At 39.1% G+C, this 16,645-nt stretch overlaps 1 protein-coding gene across 1 annotated transcript in view; it reads left to right on the top strand.

Annotated features, from left to right (window-relative positions):
• ST6GALNAC5 (ST6 N-acetylgalactosaminide alpha-2,6-sialyltransferase 5) overlaps positions 1 to 14,540 on the top strand; it is a 230,310-nt gene extending 215,770 nt beyond the window's left edge. Inside the window, exon 5 of the mRNA XM_056122969.1 lies at positions 14,293 to 14,540. Within this exon, the coding sequence (XP_055978944.1) occupies positions 14,293 to 14,524 (232 nt within the window). The 3' untranslated portion in view covers positions 14,525 to 14,540. The remainder of the gene's footprint in view (positions 1 to 14,292) is intronic.
• Positions 14,541 to 16,645: the final 2,105 nt, after the last annotated feature.

The following is a 16,645-nucleotide window of genomic DNA, read 5'->3' as shown; positions in this document are numbered from 1 at the left end:
AAAACATCTGTACCTTTGGCCTATTTAAAATGTTTGTCTTCTTTTCTAATCTGGCTGATTTACTAAAACTGTTCATGGCTGGTGAGATTTTTTTCTGTACATACCACATCCTGTATTGGCATAAACATACATACCTCCTCACTGAAACTTTGTAAGATTCCTTTGAGGAAAATGTTCTCATCATTCTATGGAGCTGTTTTAAATACATGACAGTCAAGATCATAAAGCAGAAAATTGGTGGAACCAAGATTTGAATTCAGTTCTACAGAATTCATAGATCTTATTACCACCCTACCAGCACCTCCACCATTTCAGATACAGCAGGACCCCAACGTCAAGTTTTCCTTGATCTCCTAAGTTAAACCCACATCCACACCCTGTCTTGCTGTCCTTGTGCTCCCTGCCCTGTCTCACCTCACCTATTGACTCATCATCCTTCCATTTCCTTCAGCCTCCTTGGGAGAGGCTATGTCCCATCTCCACTGATATCATTAACACTGATCTTTATGTATAGTACACAGCATGTATTTAGTACTATTGACTCAATGAATACATTCAAGAATCTACCCTTTTTGGCAATATTTAAGACTTGTTTTAAGATTTTTTTAACTTTTGTCAGAACAGGGCCTCTCCAAGAGTGCTGGTGGTCATCAGGGTTATACCTCACAGTGCGCTGGAAGCCATGCAGTATCAGGAATCAAACACAAGTCCTGTGAATTCCAGACATTTGCTCTAGTTCTTTGCACTATCTTCCCAACCTCCTGGTTCTAAATTTATCGCAAGGCCAAAATTTCCAGGTGAATGAAAAACATAATTAGCAAGTGGCAAATCAGCAAGGGTCCTCAGAAGACAGAAGTAGTTGCCTGTTTCATTTTCAGTCAAATTCAGCATTGGTCCCCCAAAGTGAGCCTCTGGGATCAGCCTCCATCTGCCTCCATCCCTAGAATTCAGGTTCATCAGTGTTGAAAGCTGGAGAAAATAAATGTCATGTTGTGCACCCATACAGTGTCAAAATTTATTATTATGTGGAGAGTAGGCCCTTAAATCATGCCATATCCATATAGGAAGCTGACTCCATTCTCTCTAGATAGACTATAAATTGTAGTGAAAAGATCTGTTATCATTGCTTTCCAAACTAAGTTATGGTGAGTATTTTTAGTCTCATTTTCTATTGTAAATTATTTGCACTAATAATGAGCCAAGCATTTAAATGTTACCTAATAATCTTATTTCTGGTCATACTTAAAGACATTACCAAGTTTACAACACTCTATTACCCATCATTTCTTGAGTATTAATTAGGAGAGTAATGGCTCAGAGTGATCACTGTCATGGAACTAAATTAATATCTCATCCATAATGTGAAGGACATCTCAAAGGTATCGTGAATATCAGAGTTGATTCTGCTCAAATTATTAGCAAGTGAACATTAATAAAGGTGCCAGCTTAACAGAGAGAGTTTCTAATTGGCAATAGTCCACCACATAGAATCAGTGCTTAACAAAGAATGGCTATAGAATGATAATGTGTCCATGATAATGTGGTTCACACTTATAAAATAAACTTAAAATATGTTATTTCATTCTTCCTAAATGCTTATCATTTCTTCTATTTTTCCATAATTGGGTCAACTCTTACACATTTGTGGAAAATTTTATTACATGTGAGTACCATACTGCTATTTTGAAAGAGTTTACATGTTACCTGAGTTGTAGGGGGTGAAGCATGTTATGGATGATTCACTTGTCTCTGCCCCACGAAGGATAGATAGTTGCAGCTTCAGTACCCTGTGTTGTTCTACTAATTTATTCTACTGTAATTCAAAGTATACAACAAAAGAGGTTCTAAAAACTAGAAACCAAATCACCACCAGTGCAAGCAAATTTCAGAACAGTGTAACCATCAGAAATCTTATAAATCAAGTCAGTTCCTCAAACATATTTACATGTCAGGTACTATGCCACATAAAGAAGTGTACAGTTTCTCTATCATGCTAAGCGAAATGAGTCAGAAAGAGAGGCATAAAAAGATGGCATTCATCTGGGGGACATAAAAATGGTAAAGGCCCTCCCGTTGATCGTCGATTTGCTCGAGCGGGCCCAGTAATGTCTCCATTGGAGACTTTGTTGTTACTGTGTCTGGCATATCGAATACTCTCGGTAGCTTGCCAGGCTCTCCGAGAGTGGCGGAGGAATCGAACTTGGGTCGGCCGTGTTGGCCGCGACAAAATAGGAGATTAATACCCAAGAATAGCCAAGATCAGTACCATGAGGATTACTCCATGGCTTAGAGGCCAGCCAGGAATTCTAGGGGAAAGGGCAGCTCAAATAGAGAAGGGAGCACCAAATAAAGGGTGTTTTGAGGATCCTCCCAGGAGGGGAGATGCATGTTGAAAGTAGACTATCGACTGAACATGATTGCCACTCAAAGCCTCTTTTTCAGACCACAACACCCAAAAGAAGAGAGAGAACATAAGTGAATGCCTGACCACAGAGGCAGAGTGCGGTGAGGGGGATGGGAGGTGGGAGGGATACTGGGATCCATGGTGGTGGAAAATGGGCACTGGTGGAGGGACGGGTATTTGATAATTGTATAATCAAAACCCAAGCACAAAAATTTGTAAGTCTATAACTGTACCTCATGGAGTTTCACTAATATAAATTAAAAAAAATAATGACTTTGTAATATAAAAAAATTGGAAGAAAACACTATGTCAAATTGCATTCCTCATAAAACAAAGGATAACAATATAGCAGATCTTCAAATAAAGTAATATCACTTAAAAAATAAGTTTACAGTTTTTGAGAGACAAAGGCATCAATTGTTTTCCTGGGACATTTTCTTTTTTTTTTTTTTATTAGTGAAACACCATGAGGTACAGTTATAGACTTACAAATTATGTGCTTGGGTTTCAGTTATACAATGATCAAGTACCCATCCCTCCACCAGTGCCCATCATCCACCACCACGGGTCCCCGCATTCCCCCCACCCCCCATACCCTCCATCCCACCCTGCCTCTGTGACAGGGTATTCCCCCTTGTTCTCTCTCTCTTCTTTTGAGTACTGTGTTTTGCAAGAGAGGCACTGAGTGGCAATCATGTTTGGTCTATGGACTACTTTTAGCATGCTTCTCCCACCCTGGGAGGATCCTCACAACACCCTTTATTTGGTGTTCTCTTCTCTATCTGAGCTTCCTTTTCACCTAGCACGTGTGGCTGGCCTTCAAGTCATGGAGCAAAATTCCTGGTACTAATCTCAGCCATTCCTGGGTGTTAGTCTCCCTTTTTGTTGCTTTATGTTCCCCAGATGAATGCAATCTTTCTGTGTCTATCCTGCTCTTTCTGACTCATTTCACTTAACATGATACTTTCCATGTAGTACCACTTGTATGTAAACTTCATAACTTCATCTTTTCTAACAGCTACATAGTACTCCATTGTGTAAATGTACCAAAGTTTCTTTAACCAGTCATCTGCTCTTGGGCACTCAGGTTTTTTCCAGATTCTAGCTATTGTAAAGAGTGCTGCAATGAACAAACAATTGCAGATGTCACTTCGACTATACCTTTTTGCCTCTCTGGGATATATTCCCAGGAGTGCTATAGCTGGGTCAAATGGCAGATCAAATTCTAATTTTTTGAGAATCATCCGTACTGTTTTCCAAAAGGGTTGGACCAGCCGGCATTCCCACCAGCAGTGAAGGAGGGTCCCTTTCTCGCCACATCCACGCCAGCATTGGTTGCTTTTGTTCTTGTGGATGTGGGCCAGTCTCTGTGGTGTGAAATGATATCTCATTGTGGTTTTGATCTGCATCTCTCTGATGATTAGTGATGTAGAGCATTTTCTCATGTGCCTTTTTGCCATTCGGATTTCTTCTTTGCGAAAGTTTCTGTTCATTTCCTCGCCCCATTTTTTGATGGGGTTGGGTGATTTCTTCTTGTGGAGTTTAACCAGTACCTTGTATATCCTTGATATCAACCCCTTGTCGGATGTGTATTTGGTGAATATCCTTTCCCATTCTGTAGGCTGTCTTTGTATTTTGGTCACTGTTTCTTTTGAGGTGCAGAAGCTTCTTAGTTTAAGATAGTCCCATTTGTCTATCTCTGTTTTCACTTGCTCGGCCAGTGGCGTGACATCTTTGAAGATACCATTAGCTTCAATATCATGGAGAGTTTCAACTTTATAGATACCACAGTTTCAAGCCCAGTGGACAGGGTAACTTAGATGGTACCCAGAAACAGAAAGATCTTCCATTGCTTTTTAATATTATGAGGTTTCTTTTCAATTGCAGAACTTCATTTCAGAAGATAAAAAATAAGATATTAAAAACTTAGGTTCCCATTAGTAGTAGTGGGTACAATTTCATGCGAATAAATAAACTTCACACTGTGATCAACTGTACCAAAAGACTACCGAGTATGGTTCTCTTGAAACAGCTGGTTGGGAGAATGCAGCAAGACCCAAACTGCTCTTAACCATGTGCTACAAGTGCCACAGAAACTGTGGTTGCATTAGAATAGAAACTATCATAATTGGACAGAGGGATATCATAGAACCTCATTCATAGGAGTACAAATTTGGTGCAAATCTACATTTTGACACTTCAGTTTTTCTTGTGCGTGAATTTCTTCACTTTTAAGAAAGGTAAGTATAGTGTCACTCTCATAGGAACTTTGTAAGGATTAAATATGTTTAGTCTATATGGTGTTGAGTACTCTTTGGGACACAGGTCAATTTAGTAGGCTGTTTATATCCATAACTGTAATGAACATGGAACACTGGATTCACTATCTGAGTGCTGAGTTGATGCTCACCTATCAAGCAGAGACACGTCTTCTCCTTAGAGACAGAATGGAGCTGTAAAGGAGATCATTAATTTAAGTATAGAGTCCAGGCAGGTAACTAACTAAACTAGATATCTCTAACCTGGTTGAAAAAATGGAATATCCTAAGGTACTTTTTATTTATATATACACACATATATAAGTGAGTATCTCACCCACACGGCAAAGCCTGGCAAGCTACCCATGATGTATTCAATATGCCAAACACAGTTAACAAGTCTCACAATGTTACTGGGCCCGCTCAAGCAAAATTGATGAACAACGGGAGGACAGTGACAGTGACAGTATACATATGTATGTATACATATATATGTATGTATCTACATGTCTAACACACACACAAAAAATGATATATGTATATATAATATATATGTAATCACCATGAGATACACTGTTACAAAGTTGTTTGTGATTGGATTTTATTCATATAATGTCCCATCACCTGTCCCTTCACTGGTGTACATTTTCTATCACCAATGTCCACAGTTTCCCTCCCACCTTCCCCCCACAGCCTATCTTTATGGAAGTCACTTTCTCTCTCTCTCTCTCTCTCTCTCTCTCTCTCTCTCTCTCTCTCTCTCTGTCAATGTAGGAGTACTGCTATTTATTCAGCCATTGATTAAGCTAATTGAATTGAGCATGAACTCCACATTATTTTTTATTCAGATATTCAGAATGCTATTATTATTATTATTATTATTATTATTATTAGTTATCATGGGGCTGGAGTGATAGCACAGCAGTAGGGCATTTGCCCTGCACGCAGCCAATATGGCCGACCTGAGTTCAATTTTTCTGCCCCTCTCGGAGAACCCGGCAAGCTACCCAGAGTATCTCGCCTGCACGGCAGAGCCTGGCAAGCTACCTGTGATGTGTTCAATATGCCAAACACAGTAACAACAAGTCTCACGAAGGAGACGTTACTGGGCCCGCTCGAGCAAATCCATGAGCAACGGGAGGGCCGTGACCGTTAGTTATCATAAAATATAGTTACAAAGCTTTTCTGTTTGAGTTTTAGTCATATGAAGATTGATCACCCAACCCTCCACCAGCTTACTTCTTCCACCATCAAGGTCCGGTACCCCCCCATCCCAGGCCTCCCCCTGCTTCTATGGCAGACAATATCCCCTATACTCTCTTTTGTATTATTTTTTTATGAATAGCATAAGATGTCACATGGCCGCTTTTGTGACCACTCACTCCTGGAATTCTAAAATTTTAAATATTAGGGTCTGGAGAAATCTCTGTAGCAAGCTGCTTGGTTTTGAGTTTCTTTTCTGTGTTTCTGAATCATGGCCATTAAAGAGCTTAAATAGCAGCTGGTGGCAGTTTGTGGGCATGACCTCCAGGGTCCCATGGGGATGGGGTTGGGGGGTTGAGAAGGACCAGCCCCTATTCCTTGAGGCCTGGAGTTTGCTGTCACTGAGCCCCCATGCCTGCACTTTTCATTGGGTTCTGGAAGTTGTTGGCCACTAGGGTTTTTAGGGGGCAGGTGTAGGGACAACGCCTGCCCCCATCTCTCTATCTATCTATCTATCTATCTATCTATCTATCTATCTATCTCTATGTCCCTGTCTCTCTGTCTCTGTCTCTCTGTCTCTATCTCTCTCTGTCTCTCTGTCTGCCTGTCAGTCTCTGTCTGTCTGTCTGTCTGTCTGTCTCTCTCTCTCTCTCTCTCTCTCTTTCTCTCTCCCTTTTTTTTGACATTATGTGTTTGCAATACTATGCAGAAAGGTTATAGTGTTTGTCCCTTTACCCACTTTCAGCACTCAGTTCATGTCCAGAGTGATTATTTCCAAATATCTTTGGCATAGTGGCCCCTTCTCTTTCTACCTGTCTTCTTCCTACCACCACTTCTGGGAAGCTTCCAACTGTGGACCATTCTTCTGGACCTTGTTTCCACTGTCCTTGGGTATTAGTCTCACACTGTGATTTTTTTTTTATAGCCCACAAATGAATCCAGTGTCTATCCCTCTTCCCCTAACTCATTTCACTCAGCATGATATTCTCCATGTCCATCTATTTATACATGAATTTCATAACTTCATTTTTTCTGGTGGCTGTGTAGTATTTCAATGTGTAGATGTAACTTAGTTTCTCCGGTCATCTGTTCTTGGGCACTTGGGTTGGCTGTGTGCAAGGTAAACGCTCTACCCACTATCTGTAATATCTATACAGTACACTATCTGTACTGTACTATCTCAAGTTCGTGCTCTTGTTCTTTTTGATGTGTGCCAGTGTCTTTGGTGTGAGATGACATCTCATTGTTGTTTTGATTTGCATCTCCCTGATGATTAGTGATGTAGAGCATTTTCTGATGTGCCTTTTGGCCATTTGAATTTCTTCTCCCCATTTTTTATGGGGTTGGATTTTTTTTCTAGAAAAGTTTACCAGTGCCTTATATATCTTTGACACTAACCCCTTATCAGATGGATATTGGCTAAATAATTTTCCCCATTCTTTGATCTGTCTTTGTATATTGGTCACCATTTCTTTTTTTTCTTTTTTAATTGAATCACCATGAGATAGTTACAACAGTTTTATGATTGAGTTTCAGTCATAAAATGATCAAACACCCATCCCTCCACCAGTGTACATTTTCCATCACCAATTTCCTGAGTATCCCTCTCACTATCTCCACCTGACCCCACCTCTTGCCTCTATGACAGACAATTTACTTCTTACTCTCTGCTTTTGGGCATTATGGTTTGTAATACAGATACTGAGACCATCTCGATTGATCCTTTATCTACTTTCAGCATACATCTCCTATCCCAAGCGATCCCTCCAACCATCATTGATTTAGTGATCCCTTCTCTATCACAGCTGCCTTCTCCCCCAGCTCATGAGGCAGTCTTCCAACCATGGAGCAATCTTTCTTGTCTCTACTGTCCTTGGGGGTCACTGTTTCTTTTTGAGGTGAGAAGCTTCTTAGTTTAATGTAGTCCCATTTTCTTATCTTTGCTTCCACTTTCTTTTTTTTTTTTTTTGGCATGGCAGAAACACCTAGGTGTGGTCACACTTGGCTCTATGCTCAAGGGCCATGCTTGGCAGTACTAAGATTCAAATCAGGGCTGTGGTTGCAAACCATTCTAGGCAAGCACCTTAACCTTTGTTCCATCTCTCTCCAAGTTTCATTTTTATGGCTGTGATCCCATGAATGGGATCCTCTCTCTACTTTCTTGTTTATTTCACTGGACATTGTTCTAAGTGCTATTCTTGTCTTCCTCTTAATCTTTCACCCTAGAACAAGGTGCTTCTATCTCTATTTTGCAGATGGGGAAACTGACACCTAGAGAAATCATCACTTGCCTGAGATGGCACGTTTAGTAAATGTAAGAACTACAACTTGAATTCACTTCTGTCTGCTTAAGAGCTTCTTCTTTAGTGCCTGTCCACTACCTTGCAATCACAACAACCAACACTCTTCCCTGAGATATGACTCTATTGAAATATTCTTCCATTCTCACCATCTTACAAGGCAATGCTCAGGCATTGGAGACCTTCTCATCCCTACTGCTGGGAAAAATAGTTTGTAAACAGAAAAGCTCTTTCATCTGGTCAGGCCCATCTGTCCCCACCTCCCTGAGGGGATTCAAGCACTTAACTTTTGTTTTTTTTTTCTTTTTTTATTAGTGAAAAACCATGAGGTACAGTTATAGGCTTACAAATTTTGTGCTTGGGTTTCAGTTATACAATGATCAAGTGCCCATCCCTCCACCAGTGCCCGTCATCCATCCCCACGGGTCCCAGCATTCCCCCCCAACCCCTCATCTGACCCCCGCCCCCGTCCCATCCTGCCTCTGTGGCAGGGTATTCCCCCTTGTTCTCTCTCTCTTGCTTCCACTTTCTTGTCAGTAATGTTTCATCTTTAAAGATGTCTTTAGCTTCAATATCATGTGGGGTTCTGCCTATGTTTTCCTCATTTTATTTGACTTTTGTCCCTGATGTTAGAGAGAGCTCTGAACTCATATTTTTTTATGTAGCTGCCCAGGGTTTCCAGCACCACCTGTTGAAGAGGTTTTCCTAGGTCCACTTCATATTTTTTGCTCCTTTATCAAAGATTGATTCCAAGGTACTTGATTTTCTGATGCACAATTGTGAATGGAATTGTTTTTCTATCATCACTTCCTTCTCTTTCATTATTTGTATATTGTAAAGCCATGGAATTTTGGGCATTAATTTTATAACCTTTCATTTGACTATACAAAACTGTTATTTATAGGAGTTCTATTTGTAGAGTCTTTAGAATTTTCTAAGTATAGTGGCATATCATCTGCAAATAGCAAAAATTTGATTATTTCCTTTCCTATCTTGATATCTTTTTCTTGCCTAACTGCTATGGCAAGTACTTCCAGTTCTATATTGAATAGGAGTGGCAAGAGTGGGCAACCTTAAGACATTTTTTAATATTACTAGATTTTTTTTAAAATATGCAAAAAATGTTATGGAGCTCCTGACCCATCATACAGATGCTCACATTTTGAATAATTATAGTGCAATAATAAAAATAAAAGCGTGACACTGGCACAGTCAATTAAAGGTTTCATTCAGATTTTATCACCTTTTATACTTAAGATTTTTGTTTACTCCAACATTTAGTCATGAATCCTTAGTCTGTCCCTATTGGTGACAATTCTTTGCTTTTTCCTCATTGTTTTTGACTTGGAAACTTTTAAGGATATTGTATGTTAATATACATTAATATAATATATTATTATATAAGATTTCCCTTTGTGTTTTCTTATATTTTCTCATAATTAGACCAAGGTCAGACATTCCTGAAAAAGATGTCACAGAAATGATTAGCCTTTTTCAGGTCTCCAAGCAAGAGGTGGCAGACATCAGACATCAGTAATAACTGGCATTATTAACCATAATCACTTGGTTAAGATGGTGTCTAGCCAGTCAATTCATTTTAAAGTTGCTATTTTTCTTTTTGTCATTAATAAGTATCTTGGGAAAGATACTTTGCACAAATAACCTATTTCTCCTTATTCTCTCCCCTGTGAATGCTCAATTTATTGGTATGTCTCGCCTACTGCAATTCGTGTGCTGTTCTAATGATAACTTTCTACTCCCTCATTCCTTCTAGATTTACTAATTAGAATTCTTCTGTAAGGAAATGCTTTTTTTCTTCTCCCTTGTGTGTTTATCTATTCAGCTATTTATTGAAATCCTCATGAACTCGTGGATATTTATTTTGGCTTTATTGTATGGGTTTTACAATCCAGTTCTGCCACTATTTTTTTCATATTCAAACTTAAAGGTGTATGGTAAAAATATCCACACTTGGGACACTTTCCTCTCCAAACCGCTTAAACCAAAAATCTATAACGGTGTAATAAAGAGTGTTATTTCTTTAAAACTCCCCATGTGCACTACATGTTTGTTCTTTCACCTCCCTGTCTTCTTCTCTATATAAAGAAAAAACTATCTTTTGCATAATTCTATAGGATTTGCTTCCACATTGGCCTAGCAGTGCTGAGGACGGACTGCAGAAACTCTGGAACATAGCCTTTTGGTTATCATACCCCCAGGAGGCACACTTTTTCCCTGAGTGAAGAGCTGATTGATGGCAGTTTACAGCCTAGAGGCTGATCCTGAATTTTCTCCCTCTTTTCCTTCTCAAAATCCACAAAGCATCTCTCTGCCATTCTGACATTTAGAATCCTTTTGTGTTTATTTGTTTGTTTTTTTGGACAATACCCAGAGATGCTCAAGAGATCCCCAGTGTAGGCATAAGCCTGGTTCTGCACTTAGAAATCATTCCTAGTGGTGATCAGTGGACCATATGGAATGCCAGGGATCAAATTCAGTCAGTAGCATGCAAGGCAAGTGCCTTGCCCACTGCTCTATTGCTCCCTTCTCTTTTGTTTTTCTTAAAAGAGACATCTCAAGCTCAAGGCAGGGCACTCCCAGTGATGCACTGAAGGTTGGGCTCAGCAGTCTTGGGGCAGGAGGGTCACCAAGGCTAGACTTTAGGTAGTTCCCAAGATCAAACTTGGTGCCTCAGCACGCTGGCATGTACACCAGCCCTTTGAGCTACTGCCCTGATTTTTGGACACCTTTGAAATCATAATAACCAAATACGTAAATTTAATTCTCACTTTAGGTGATCAATAAGAAGCCAGATAAGTTTTCATTTGAAGAGATAGTCTTTCTGAATAAGGCAATTGATCCCATCACATCCTTTAGCTGGTTTCCAATTACCCTCTGTCCCTTGGTGTCAAATCAATTTCATGATATTTTTAGAAACCTAATTGTTTCTTTAGTCAGATTGATGCCAATAACATGTGCAAAACTTAGACAAATCAGATTTAAACCCTGATTTGTGCTGGAATAAAAGCTTAACCCCAAGTATGCCATGGCCATGTGAATTTGGCATGGTTCCTAAAGAACACCTTATCAATCTTAGATTTCTCTCACTACTTTCTGTTTATTTTTATGTATTTCTTTTTCCTAATTGTGATCCAGTTCCCACTTGAGGTTTTCCTAACATGCATGCATTTTCAGTATTGAGAATACCTATTGACTTTTTTTTAAAAGTAATTTCAACTTCAAGGGTAAGTAAATAAGTGAAATCTATATTAATGAAACAGGGAAGAATCCACTGTTTCACTATGAACAAAAGGTACCTTGAGTCAGGCATAAAAGAGATGCAAAGTGTTAATTCAGCACAGCATCCAACTCAGGATGAGGAATGTTTAAATGCTACATGACAAAAAATAAATCTCTCTCCCTGGAAGAACTTTAACCTAAGAGGAGAGGCAGCTCAAAGGTTTATTGTTGTCAGAGCCACAAACTTGACACCCCTCTTGATAAAAGACTTCGATCTCTGACCCCAGCAAAGTTGCTACTCTAAAAGCCATTTGTGTATTGATTTTCTCTGAAGAAAACGCATAGGTGTCTAGCAGGATGAGCATCTTTGGGAAACCAAGTTCCCATACTTAGACTAGGGTCTGAATGACCAAAGTGGGGACCCTAGGGTATCTGGCACTGAAATATGTCTGCAGGAAACTGGAAAAACTTTAAATAGAAGAACAAAGAAGTGACTACGATAGCTTAGTCTCTGCAAAAGGCAGGGTCATAAGAAGAGCCTCAGGTAAGAAAGTTTGTATTGGGCCTATCTTGATTTAATCTCATCATTAAGAACCAGACTAAAAAAGGTCTTAAAACAGGAGCACACTCTCACCACAATAAGTTTATCCTTTGTAAACTACGTTAAGGAAATGATCATCTCTTGTTTAAGCCCACAGGATTATAAAGACAGAAAAATTAGGACTGTCAGGCTATACATCAGGGATTAGGATATGGAACTTTTGGAATGAAGGCACTAGATTTGAGTGCATCATCTACAACAACAACAAAATGATGGCATCATGCCTGCTATCTTCCTTCTATGGGATCAACATAAGATTATCAAATTTAAAGGCCAGAGTGATAGTACTGTGGATAGGGTTCTTTGCATGCAATCAATCCAGGTTTGATCCCCAGCATCCCATATACCCGCCTCCCACCCCTCAACCCCCACCACTGCCAGGAATAATTACTAAATTCAGAGCCAGGAGTAATTCCTGAGATTTTCCAGGGGTGTGTTGCCCCACACACACACCCTGAAAAAAATCATCAACTTTCCATATGAGACAGAGATATGATCCTCGGAGATTTTCTGTGTATTTCCTAAACCCACCAAAACATCCTTCAACAAGCAGATTTACTTACTTTCCATTGACTAGGGACAAAACAAACACCCATCCTTGTAAACTGACACAAAGCAAGTGATAAACAGCAATTTCAGAGAGAAATTAATGTTTGAAAGAAAATAAATCTGAGTAGGAGGAACTGATGGGAATGGGCAGTAGGTAGATCTCCAGTGCAAGACAATAATACATTAGAATCTATCGCCAGTGTAGGTATAAGCTTGGGTAATCTGAGTAGGAACAAGTATTGAACAAGTTTGAGGAGTTAAGTGAAGGCTCTGAAGCAAACCAGATTATATAACACCCTATAAGCTTTCCTCTTAGTATAACTGAAAGTCTAAAGGTTTGGGTTTTGGAATGAAGAACAATGTTTCCAAGTTTTTGCTTTGTATATATGTGTGTGTGTGTGTGTGTGTGTGTGTGTGTGTGTATATATATATATATACATATTGTAATATACACATACACAAATACATACTTTGTATATATAAATATATACTTTGCTTTTTCTGATTTTTATATACAAATATATACATTTTATATATACAAATATATATACAAAGTCAAAAAAGGAAACATATACAGAAACTTGTATAAATATCTATACTTACTTATATGTATATATATAGCTAATTGTATAAATAAACTATAACAGGTCAGGATTTTTTTTTTGGGTCACATCTGGTGATGCACAGGGGTTACTCCTGGCTCTGCACTCAGGAGTTACTCCTGGCGGTGCTCAGGGGACCATATGGGATGCTGGGAATTGAACCCGGGTCGGCCACGTGCAAGGCAAACATCCTACCTCCTATGCTATCTCTCCAGCCCCTAATATGTCAGGATTGGAAACAGAACTTTAGTTCAGTGGTGTTTGGGGTTTACTCATGGGTCTGAGCTCAGGGATTAATCCTATAGGTGTTTGAGAGACCATATGGGGAACCAGGGATGGAACTCGGGTCAGCCGAGAGCAAGGTAAGGACCCTACCCACTGTATTATCTCTCCAGTCACTGTAACAGATAGTTTCTAATCTCAAAATCTAAGTATCCTGAGGGCACCCTTTTATGTGATAATGGTGGCCACTGTATTTATTTCACAAACTCAGAACTTGTCCACTTTGTTATTTCTTAAACATCTGAAAAAAAAAATGTTGAGAAGCCTGAGAGATAACTCAAAGGTCTGCTTTAGATCCAGATGTGAATCTTTGTTTGTAGGCTTGAGCCCTCAGTCTCATTCCAAGCACCATAGGGTCCCCTGAGCATGAAGCAAGGAATAGCCCTGGAACATCACTGGAGAATGGCATAAAAAGTAAGTAAAGTAAAGGCCCTCCCGTTGATCATCGATTTGCTCGAGCGAGCCCAGTAATGTCTCCATTGGAGACTTTGTTGTTACTATGTCTGGCATATCGAATACGTCACGGGGAGCTTGCCAGGCTCTGCCGTGCGGGCAAGATACTCTCGGTAGCTTGCCGGGCTCTCCGAGAGGGGCAGAGGAATCGAACTCGGGTCTACCATGTTGGCTGCGTGCAAGGCAAACGCCCTACCGCTGTGCTATCGCTCTAATTTGTTGAGATTCATTTAACTTGAAAATATGATTTTCACGCTAATGAAGGTAACCTCTTACCTTGATCAAGAATCATGGTATGAATTTTTCTTGTCTTTCAGCTGATCAAGGTAACTTCTTACCTCAAAGATTTTTTGCTTCAGTTTATTTTGCTATAATTAGTTCTCTCATTTTCCTGCTACAGGGATCCCAATCATCCTTCAGTTCCTTACCACTACTATGAACCTTATGGACCTGATGAATGTACAATGTACCTCTCCCATGAGCGAGGACGGAAGGGAAGTCATCACCGCTTCATCACAGAGAAACGAGTCTTTAAGAACTGGGCACGGACATTCAATATTCACTTTTTTCAACCAGACTGGAAACCAGAACCACTTGCTATAAATCATCCTGAAAATAAACCTGTGTTCTGAGTGTGCCAGTCTAAAATCCCAAGTACCCACTGTATCAGACCCCAGGGCCTTGTTTCTGAGCCACCAGACACAAAAGAAGAACAGAACTGGAAGCAGGTAATTCTCAAGTACCATGTACAGACGTCTATGAAGTATGACTGCAAACCAATGCAGTTGGCTTTTAAGGGGAAATTCTAAAATTAATACTCCCTAATGAGTGTTGTTGCTTTCAAAGGGGATTATTTTAAGAAACACACACTCATTTTAGTGATGCTGCCATCACTAGATACCTTTTGGATATCTTTAAGTATTGCCTTCAAAACTGAAACATGAGCAACTCAATATTGGTTGTATTCCTTTATAGAAGTACTGTGTCAAAAGACAATTTTTTAATCAACTTGTATCCTAATCTGAGCTATAACCACTGTATTTGTTGGACTCTGTATGTGTGATTTGTATAAAGCTGCCTAAAACTATGGACCTGATTTCTGAAGAGCACATCATCACTGACTTTCATAAAACAAATGCCCACTATTTATTTAGTGACAGTTTTTTAGTGTACTCTAGGCCAGTATTTTTATAGATTATGATTATGTGGCAATTTATCCTTCTGACTCTTTAATCCTGTCAGGTTAATGAGTTACTATGTACACAATGCCCATTGTTAGCATGCAATTTGTGTTTAGCTTGGAAATGTTGTGTTGCATTTTTGAACCCCCGGACTTCAAGAAGAGCGCTGACATTTCCCAATATGCAGAAATGCTATCAGTGAGAAAAACTGAAAACCAAAAGACTTGTCATTAAAACAAAGACATACTAACAATAGAAGCTGAAAGATAGTTTTCTTTTAGTCATGATTGATGTAGATCATTTTACTTGAGCAGTGGTTTCCTCTTCTGTAATACAGCTTGTTCCAGATGAGCTTAAAGTTTCATTCCAAATCTAAATTTCTGTGAGCCTTGCATTGACTTATTTGAGGATTTTGCAATTAGAATGACAGGGCTCCCACTGTAGGAGTAATTTTCTTTTAGAGTACTTTTGTATCCCCCTAATACCTTGCTCTTTCTTGAGATTAAACACATACTAATTTCCTTTTTGCTAAAGTATACCCCAACTCCCCTGCCTTTCTGGTATATCTTGCGCAAGAGACAGGCAGACAGACAGACAGACAGAAAGATAGACAGACAGACAGACACACACACACACACACACGGAGATGGGGATAGAATCCATGTTATTTTCTAGTTATAAAAGCAATGAACTGCTCCTCTGTGAGCCTATAAGAAGAAACTATAAGATTTCCTATCATCCTATCATGCACTCTTCCTATCATCCTATCATGCACTCATTTATCCTATTCAGATTCACTCGTAGCAAACGGTTTGGAGGTATAGGAAGGATTTACTTTATTCGGAATCAAGATCAGTTAGTTTGAAAGATTTTCATTTAAAACAAGTAGTATTGCTCAAACATAGTCTTTTAAAGAAACACACCAATATTTTCTTTACAAAACCTGGTTTAGGAGGCATTTATTTCTTTAATGAAAAATTTTAAGGCACCAGCAAATACTATATATGGAAATTGACCTTGTTCGTTTTACATTACTTGTCTTGACTTGTGATGAAAAGTTTCTCACATTACCATTTTCCCTTTTCCTTAAACAGTACTAATATCCCATTCCCTTGCACTAATGAGTACTGTTAATTATAAGGAGTACTTTTGTTGAAATGCAAACAGTCCAGATATTTATATAGTCAGTGCAAAGCTGGTATAATTAGGTTGTGGCTACAACTATTAAACCCCAATGTGAATGAAGTGTCTGTCTTTTTTTTAATATTATAGGATTTTATTCTAGTGCCACCTCTTCTTGCAGCACGGATTTTGAGCACACTGTATATACTTTATGAACATATGAAAAAGAATATGAGTTTTATATGATTGATTTACAGGCCACCTTATCAACCTCTAGAAGAAATTATGTTGCTCTTTTAACAAGTCTTGTTTTATGGAAATTAGGAAAGGCTGGAACATGCATATATGTGGCTATATTACCAAACCTATAATATCTCATATGCCTGTGTATTTTTAGATTTTATAGTTTTGTTTATTTTTTAAACTGACCATATAAGAGCACTTTCATTT

The sequence above is a fragment of the Sorex fumeus genome, unplaced genomic scaffold, assembly GCF_029834395.1.
Source record: "Sorex fumeus unplaced genomic scaffold, SorFum_2.1 ptg000047l, whole genome shotgun sequence".
Classification (NCBI taxonomy): Eukaryota; Metazoa; Chordata; class Mammalia; order Eulipotyphla; family Soricidae; genus Sorex; species Sorex fumeus.
Note: the sequence above shows the minus strand (reverse complement) of the source record. Positions and strands in the feature narration are given on the sequence as shown.